The sequence below is a fragment of the Chelonia mydas genome, chromosome 18, assembly GCF_015237465.2.
Source record: "Chelonia mydas isolate rCheMyd1 chromosome 18, rCheMyd1.pri.v2, whole genome shotgun sequence".
NCBI lineage: Eukaryota > Metazoa > Chordata > Testudines > Cheloniidae > Chelonia > Chelonia mydas.
Genome location: NC_051258.2, coordinates 12,930,637 through 12,939,802, shown reverse-complemented (window position 1 = coordinate 12,939,802; position 9,166 = coordinate 12,930,637). Strand labels below are relative to the sequence as shown.

Here is a 9,166-nt window from a genome sequence, read left to right as displayed (position 1 = left end):
CGCCGCTGATTGGCGGATCGGCGGGCGCGCGGCGGGGCAGAGGGGCGGCCGGCGGCGCTTACAAAGCGCGGCGGCGAAGGTCACGGGCGGAGGATTGGCTGGCGAGGGAGCGCGTGGAGGGGCCCGGCCGCGTTCGGAGCGGGCGGGCCGGCGTTCCACGGGCCGTTGCCGAGCGTTCCACCGGCGGCTGCCGAGCCTTCCGCGGGCCGCTCTCCGGCAATGGAGGCAGCCAGCGCGCTGCTGGCCGGCTGCCCGGTCGCCGGCCTGGCCGGGGGGCTGGGGGTCACCGTCTGCGCCGCCGCCGGGCTGCTCCTCTACAAGATCGCGCGGAGGTAAGGGGCGGCCTCCTCTTCTGCCGCATGGGCGCGGGAAGCGGAACCGCGCCGGCCCGCTGCCGCCGGGCTCCTCCCGTAGGCGCTCCGCAGGCTTTCCCTGCTGCCTCGCTCCCCCCCCCCCCCTCCGCGGGGCTCCCTTTGTGCGGAGGCGGCGATGGGTGCCTGGGTCCTGCTGCCGCGGGAGGCGGGGTGCGGTCGAAGGGGGAATCCCCTAGCGGGGGGAAAGCGGACTTGGATCCCGGGCGCTGCCGCCGCGGCGGGTGGCGCTCTTGCGGGCGCGTGCTGCGGCCGGCTGGCCGGGCGGGAGGGGGGACGACACGTGGAGGGGACCGTGCTTGCCGTGCGGGTGGCTCCATAGCGGGGTGGAGCGCGGGTAGCTGAAGGAGAGAGAGAGAATAAAGGGGCAGGAAGCCCGGGGCCCTCTGCTAAGCCAGGGAGGAGACGTAGCTCTCCCCCGGGCTTGTCACTGGCGCACAGGCGGCAAAAGAGGAGAAAAGACCCCGGCCGCTGAGAGCTTTGGCCCAGACCGGGCTGGAGCAGGAAGGGCAGATGACAGATGCTCACGTCGGAGCTGTCCTGTTCGGGTGCCGTGGCCCTGCCTGACCCCCCAGGTATTTAGGCTCTAAAGAGGCTTGGGAGGATGAGATTTGATCGAAAAATGGCTATAAAGGTCCGTTTCACCGTAAACCGTGTGGGGGGGGGGGGGAAATATATATATTTCCCTGGATTATCAACATTTACAGCTAAGGAAGATGCTGCTTCAGCACTTTTTAGTTTGATTTAGTAGCCGCCTGCTCCGAATATTTTGACGTGATGTTGACAGCTTGTGTTTTAACAGTTATAAAGCTTTGGCAGTCCACAAGTAGTTATGTCCCCTGCCGTTAAATAATTAGTGTCTGACACCCCCCGCCCCCCCCCCGGTTCATTTTCCACAACTGTAAAAAGTTGAAAACATGCTTAAAAATGGGTATTTGTCCAAATTCTTAAAAAATAAAAAAATAAAATCCAATTCTGTCCAGTCTCGTTGTAAGCTCTTTGCGGCAAACACTGCGTCTTTTTGTGATTGTTCAGTACCGAGCATGGGGATGCCTCAGTTGCTACAGGGACTTTTGGTCTTACCCTAAAATTGTGTGTGATTAAAATATGTGGAATGGGTAAGAGCGCAACTGACAAGGGCATTTTCTGTCTTTGTTAATTTCTTCCATAATTTCAATATCTGTCTAGGAAACAAAATTCCGAAATGGGCAAAAGTTTGAGCTGTTTGGGAGCAGTTATTTGTAGGGGGATAGCCGGATACATTTTTTCCCCGTCCCCAAAACTATTTCCTGTCTTTGTGTTCCATAACTGAACACCAGGCACTTGGCTCTTACAGGAGATACATAAATTCATAACATCTGCAGTGTCTTCCCTTCCTTCTGTAGATGTGTCAGTGGCTGGCATTTTTTGTGAACTATATTACAATAAGTTATTTACCCAAGTCTCATGGCAGCTCCATGCTTAAAAAGCTGCAGCTGCACGGTGCTTAAGGGCTACTCGATACTAGAAGTGCTAGGTCTGTGCACCTGCACTGATGCAGCTGCTCCGCTACAGTGCGTCTGGTGGAGATGCTCTGTGCCGGTGGGAGAGAGTTCTCCCGTTGGCATATTAAATCCACCTCCATGAGAGGGGGTAGCTATGTCAGCGGGAGAAGCTCTGCTGCTGACATAGTGCTGTCTACACCGGTGCTTAGGTGGGTGTAACTTACATTGCTCAGGAGGGTGGCTTATTTGCACCCCTGAGCAATGAACGTTTTACTCCTGGCAGAATTCTGTGCCAAAAAATTAAAAATTCTGCACGCTATATTTTAAAGGTCTCCATGTTTTATTTGGCAGAATAACACAATATAATCCCTCCAGTTTCAGTTATTTTGATGATTTATTTCAAAATATCTGTCAGCAAGTATGTCTGTAACAATACAGTCAACAACAAAAGATTTCCCCATGAGTAGAGAATTAAAGAAACCTCTATGCTTTTGTTGAGTGCCTGACTCTGGGTGTGTCTCACCTGCCAGCTGGACACGTCTCGTAGTTGATTCTCACTTTTTTGCCTTTCCCGCCTAGGGGTACCATATTTCAAGTTCCTAAATAGAGGACGGTGGCAGGGGGAGGGGCAGTTGGAAGGGGGGTGTACAGTAGGGGAGTACTAGAGAGGGTATTTGGAGCATGCTGGAGGGGTGTGTACACTGGGAGGGAGTATTTGGGGGGTGCTGGCCCAGACACCTGCACCTCTTCCCCCCAGAGACCAGCTGCGGGGTGCCCCCAGGCCCAGATGCCCGCACCCTCGTTCCTCCCCAAAGCCCAGCCACAGGCTCCTTTCTGTGCAGCTTCATTACTGTCGCTCTGCGGAACGCGGTGCGACCTTCCCTTCCTCACCGTTTGGGAGAGATGGCGCAGCTGGGTCTGCTCCCATCCTTGGGCGGATGAGGATCAGGCCCGGTAGCCCGTGTGTGCAGTCTCCATCCCTGCTGGACTCGGAGCTCTGCTTGCTGCAAGGCTGTGGCCCACACAATGCTTCCTTCATTCAGGCCATGCCAGCAACTGCAGCCTGCCCATGCCTCCCATGCAGGCACACTGTGAGCTGGTAAGCCGGACTCTGCCAGGTCCAGCAGCTCTGCAGCGCCTATTTTGCAGGGGTAAAATAAAATTCTACAAAGAACATTAATTCTGCACAAATTCTGCATTGCACATCGGCGCAGAATTCCCCCAGGAGCATAAATTATACCAAAGTGAGTGATAGTGTAGACCTGGCCTTAGTGAAGACAGTACTATGCTGATGGGAGAGCTCCCATTGGCATAGCTACCGCCACTCACAGAGGTGGATTAACTATGTCAATTGGAGAAACTCTCCCATATCATAGTGCTATCTGCACTGGGTGTTAGGTCAGTGTGTTGCTAAGGGGTGTGGATTTTTCACACCCCCTGAGCAACCTACTTATACCGAAGTAAGTTTGGCCTCAGGCTTTGAGATTTTCTTTCCAGCTCCAATATTTTTTTTATTTTTATTTTTTTAAGCAAATGAACAGTGCATTATAATGGGGAAGGTGAGAGATACTTACTTGGTTTGCAGACTTTTGTTTGGTTCATTTGCGGCATTTGAGGCAGGCATGTATAAGTGCAATGAAACAGGATCCCACTAGGGAAAGCAATGCCAAGATGGTACACTCATGCCATACAGTGGTGCACTATAGCAACTTAGAAAGGTAAGCAGGGGTTAATGCTGCTCTTTAGGCTTTGGTTATTTTTGGTGATTCCTGCTGAATCGAATGGAGTTGTACTGGCCTAAGGAAGCTTTAAAACCTTATATACGCTTCTATTAGTTATCTTTTCCCCTTTTTCAGGCTTATTCCTTGAAACATTATTTTCTATAGCCTCTTGTATCTGGGGTGGAGTCAGGATTTGAATTGCACAGTGGGAGCTGAGCTGAATTTGAGAAGCTTAGAACTAGCATAACTTAAAACCTATGTTTGATATGTGCTTTTTGACAAGACACGCTTGGTGTAACAGAGCAAACTTGGGCCATCCTATCACCCATACTGTGCTTCACTGGAGTAGGAGACAGTCCCCATGACCAGTGTAAGGTTCATTTACAGTTTGAACTTTCAAATGGAAATAAGGCACCTACAGCAGAATAGTTCAGGTTTCTCCTAAAACACGTAGGCTTTATATAAATGAACAAATAGGACAACAATCAATGTTCCCCCATGTAAAGGACCTGACATTTCCATTTGACATTAAGGGTAGATAAGAAACTGTTGGCCTGCAGCTATCTTCCATGAAATAAGCCATGCTTCCATGACCATTCTTGGTGCTGATTTAGCCAAAGTGCCCCTTTGCTTTGCTTAAGTGGCTCAGGTGGAATGTGTTTGTGGAATCCAGAGAATCTTAGAGTCTTTTGAGCCCCTTCTGTACAGGGAAATTACCATTGTTCTGAAAACATTCTCAGGGACTGGTCTTCATAACTGTTTGGGGGGTAACATAGTGGTGCTGAGCACTGCCGGGACAAAGTACTGTTAAAAATTAGGTTTCAGAGTAGCAGCTGTGTTAGTCTGTATCCGCAAAAAGAAAAGGAGTACTTGTGGCACCTTAGAGACTAACAAATTTATTTGAGCATATGCTTTCGTGAACTACAGCTCACCTCATCGGATGCATGCAGTGGAAAATACAGTGGGGAGATTTTATGTACACAGAGAACATGAAACAAAATCTTATGCTCAGATAAATTTGTTAGTCTCTAACGTGCCACAAGTACTCCTTTTCTTTTTGTTAAAAATTATTCCACCAGCGCTTCCCAGTCCTCCTATACTTTGCTAACAGCAAAGGGACGATGGGGTGGCAGTGACACTGCCCTACAGAATTCTCTACTGGGCTGGGGGCCTGCAACAGTACCTGGAAGAAGTGTGAATTGTCCAGTACAAATTAATGGGTAGTTAACTCTGAAACCCCTGCTACTAATGGGCCACTCCAGAGCAGCCTAGGTTTCTGAGTGACCCCATCCCACTGAGATGAATGGGGTCGTTAGCACTTATAATGTCTGCAGACCTAGATTACACTCACTGGGCATGTCTACATTTGCTCTCCCTGCAGCAGGAAACAGGTTCCTAGCTGCAGTGTAGACATCCCCTTAAGGAGTTTCTGGTGAAGTTACGGTACTCTAGAGCATATTTCCACTGATGAAGGACAGTTTTTCAAAGCAATTTCAGGAGTGGGAGGGGTTGGTGTGGAGTGGGTACTGAGGAAGACTGGTGTAGTCTGAGGGATTGAGAACACTGATTTAAGATGGAGCATTGACCCTCTGATCAGAGGGGTGTGGCTGCCTCTCAAAAAGATTTTTTAAAAAGGGTAAATTTGTTAAATACATTTTAAAACTTGATCCAACCTTGTGTCATTCTAGAACCTTGGAACAGATCCCTTGGAGTCCAGCCTAGGGAAATCTCTCCGTACCCATGCTTTCGTCCCTCACTCCTGCCCTGCAATTAGATGGGTAATATCCCACCCACATGCTCTCACCACAAACCATCCTCCCCTCCATGAGGTTGGGATCTTCTGATTTTTGAACCCATTTCCATGGCAACAGATTACAGGGTCACACCAGGGGGATTATTGCTTCTTATCCTGAATAAGCAGGAGGAGCTGGAGAAATCCTGATCCTTTGTGTGAAGGAAGGGTTGATACTGAATCCTTTGTGGCCATTCCGCCACCCTGATAAGGATGCAAAATCTGGGGTGGAGAAACAGAATCATGTTTGTGGGAATCGGCGCTTCCATGCTCTTCCCACAGTAGAAAGTGCTCCTGTACCTATTAGCCTAGTTCTCCTGTGTAGTCTCTGGTACCAGCAAACCTTTGGACGGGACAAAAGCACTCCTTTTCTCCTAGTTTCTCAGAGGCAGACCCAATAGACCCCACCGCTGTTTTGTGCCCGTGGCATCCAGTACTATATCATCCTTAAGGGGCTGGGGAGCGTGCCCTCTAGCAGACCTGTCTGGAGGAGCCAGAAGTAGACTGAAGTGTGCCTCAAATGGACCTCAGACTCCTGTATGGTGGTCTGCTTGGCTGCTGAAAGGTGAATGCCGGTAGCCCGTGGCTTACTTGGATTGGCCACCTAATCTAAAGGAAGGACATCTCTCTCTCTCTTCTCTCCCCCCCGCCCCCCCAATTTTAACAGTGTTCTTTAAGTACCTGTCTTGAATTGAGCACGTTGGGCATTAAAATAAATTTTATTGCCTTAGGACTCTGTCAGGGGGATGGAGGAAAGGGCCTCTCTTTCCTATGGGTCTCTTAACCGCTGAAGATTTTCTCTGTGTGGTCTTGTCTTCACTGTGGGGGAGAAGATTCACTCTGAACTAGCGTTAACCAACATGAGCTAAAATCCTAGGGAAGACAAGACAGTGCATAGTTTTCACACAAGTTAGCAGGTCCAGGTAATCCCTAGGCTCCCTCATAGTCTTTAATTGGACCTGCTAATTCATGAGAAGACAACAAACTGCCTTGTCTTCTCTAGGATTTCCACTGGAGTTCAGAATACGCCTTTTTCCCCCTCGTGAAATACCACCGTGTGTGTGTGATATTTATGCTCCGTTCTCAGCCCTGGGGACCAATGACCTCATCTTAACCACAAAGCAGGTATAGCACAACAGCAGCTAGGCACGCTTGCTCACGAATGTTTTAATGTTGTGGTAAGGAGACCACCTGCTCGGGATCCAAGTCTCATGCCCACTTACTTGTTGCGTGTTCTGCTGAGATTGCCATGAAGGGAACCAGCTGGTGCCAGTTATGCTGGTGTTTTTGAGAGGTGTGCGCCTGGGAGCTGGACTGAGACCATTTAGTGATAACTTAGGCAGCAAATATCTGACTGTTTACTGTCTCCAGGGTAGCCAGCTCTTGCAATTTTAGTAGGCGTTTCACGGTATTTGGTGTGGGAGGCATGGATCTGCGCTTGTGTCTCACTCCCCGTCAGTACCTGGCCTGGGCTGGGGAAGCTAATGAGCCAACCAGCGGACCAAATTCAGCGATGAATCCTGATCGCATGTCACCTGAGGCACATTGCACAAAGGCTGAGATATTTGATGTATTTCTTCATGTTCCAGTTCCTGGAAGTTTGTGATTACATGAGAATCTGTTTTCATCTTTAAAAAATCCAGCCCTCTTGATTGCAAAGAAAAGCTTGAAAATGTGACCGGAGCGTACCCTACAGACTCAGAAACCAGAAGACAAAGAGTACCTGTGACTTTTGGAACGCTTGGGGTTAACGTTGCTGTGTCTCTGATCCAGAATGCTCACCAGTGAAGGCGACCATCTTTCTCTGGCCCCAAATCTCCAGGACTCTCCCACTCATACCTGCTAACCAATGGACCAGGGGTGGCCAACCTGCGCCTGAGAAGGAGCCAGAATTTACCTATGTATATTGCCAAAGAGCCCCAGTGATACCTCAGCAGCCCCCCATCAGCTCCCTCCCCACCCCCCGCCTGCCAGCAGCCCTGCTGATCAGCACCTCCCCCTCCTTTCCCCTCCTGCAGCATGCAGGCTCGAGCGGGAGGAGCGAGGGCATGGCAGGCTCAGGGAAGGGGGCAGGAAGGAGCGGAGGCCTGGGGGGAAGGGGTGAAGTAGGGGCAGGGCCTGTGGCAGAGTCAGGGGTTGAGCAGTGAGCATGCGCGCACCTTTATCCCCCCCTCCCCGCCCCGGCACATTAGAGAGTTGGTGCCTATGCAAGGAACCACATATCAACTTCTGAAGAGCTGCATGCGGCTTTGGAGCCACGGGTTGGCCACCCCTGCAATAGACTGTTGGTTTCAATATGTGTTTGTTTCTCTCTCTTTTCTTTCTTTCTTCTCCCCAACCCGCTCTATTGCCTGCCGTAGAGCCCATGGGGATGGGTATTCTGGTGCAGGGCAGCATTTTTATCCCAGCAGTATGACTTTCCACACCACCTTGAACTTCACTGGTAGAGAGCAGCAGCACTGTTGGGCAGGGTGGGAGAAACTCAAGAGCTGAAGCTGACCCCTTTATTTATGGTCTTGCCAAGTCTCCTGTCTCAAATAGGAATGTCTTGCATTAGGGGGTGTACCCACATCCCTACCACACTCCCTTTAACTCCTGCCGTCCAGCTAGCATTCTGTATCCTGGCATTTATAATCTCATCACTGGTGGTAGCGGTGGCTGCTGCTTCTCTGAGATTCGCCCAAGTCCTTCAGTCAGTAGCTTCCCTTGCAGCAGGGTCCTTTGTGGATTGTGGAGGGAACAGTTCCCTGACAGCAGAGTGTGTGTAGAAGATCTTTAACAGAACTAGTTCTGCAACAATGCCAGCAGCTCTGCCTTTGACACAAGGCCAGGGTGGGCAGCAGAGCGCTCCTTGCTGTGACTGATCCCTGGCCATGTCTTTTAGGCAGGAGTAGGGAAAGGAGTCTTGGGGGCCCTGAGGGAGAAGTGTGGAGAGAAGATGGACAGGAATCACAGGACTGGAGGCTGAAAGGGGTGTGAAGGTGGGAAATGGGACAAGAAAACGGAAAGCTCCCAGCCCTGCCATCTGTACCTAGTTGGTATCCTCAGAGAAACTTTCTCAGCTCTGATCTCTTGGCATAGACCCCATGCTAGGGCCCTGGGAGGGTTTATAAGCATGTTATGTGCCGGCTGTCTGGGTTGCAATTGTCAGCATGATCCCTCATCAAGGGCTGCTGGATAATCCAGGACTCAAAGAGAGCTGCCATGTGGGTCCCAGCAGAGCTGGCCACAGTCCACTAATGAACGAGTGCCATTGCTCTGGGTGGGTTGGCTTCTGCCTCTGTCCTGAGGGCTTGTGTGAATGAGATGCCTTCAGATGGGCATTTCTCCTCCTGTTCTTACCAACAGCTGTAGTTCAAATGGGCCTTTGTGGCCAGCTGACTGACTGCATAGGGTGGCTGCAAACGGAGCTTGGGCAGATTTTCAGCTTCATCTTTAAGGCAGCTTTTTGTGGGGGCCCTAAGGTATCTGTGTCTTGCAATGAGGCTGTGTTGCAGAGGCCCTGGGTATGTGCAGAGCAGTGAGAAGCCTTTTTCCCCTTTACTTGCTTCCAGTGGCATTTCTACTGCCCAAGAGAACTGAAGTAGTTAGTTACTGCTTCAGCTTGCCCCAGCATGGGGTGGCCAGGCAGCTTCCGTTTTCTTTCACAGTGAGTGCAGGGTATGTAAACGCAGAGGTGGGTAGGTCAGTTAATCTCAGACCCTCCTGCGTCCCCTTGCCATTGGCTCTTCCTTGGAGCTGTTTTTCTGAATCTTCCATCCCCAAGTCTGTTGCTGTCACTCAGCCATTGGATTGATT

The 9,166-nt window shown here is 50.7% G+C and overlaps 1 protein-coding gene across 3 annotated transcripts in view; it reads left to right on the top strand.

Annotated features, from left to right (window-relative positions):
• Positions 1-9,166, top strand: part of TMEM201 (transmembrane protein 201) — a 49,749-nt gene continuing 40,583 nt past the window's right edge. The window contains exon 1 of one of the 3 annotated variants that reach the window (XM_037880922.2): positions 1-332. In XM_037880922.2, the coding sequence (XP_037736850.1) occupies positions 220-332 (113 nt within the window). In that variant the 5' untranslated portion in view covers positions 1-219. Of the gene's footprint in view, positions 333-748; positions 947-9,166 lie in introns of those variants that run through there. The other 2 variants (XM_043531595.1, XM_043531594.1) reach the window with 2 other exon arrangements.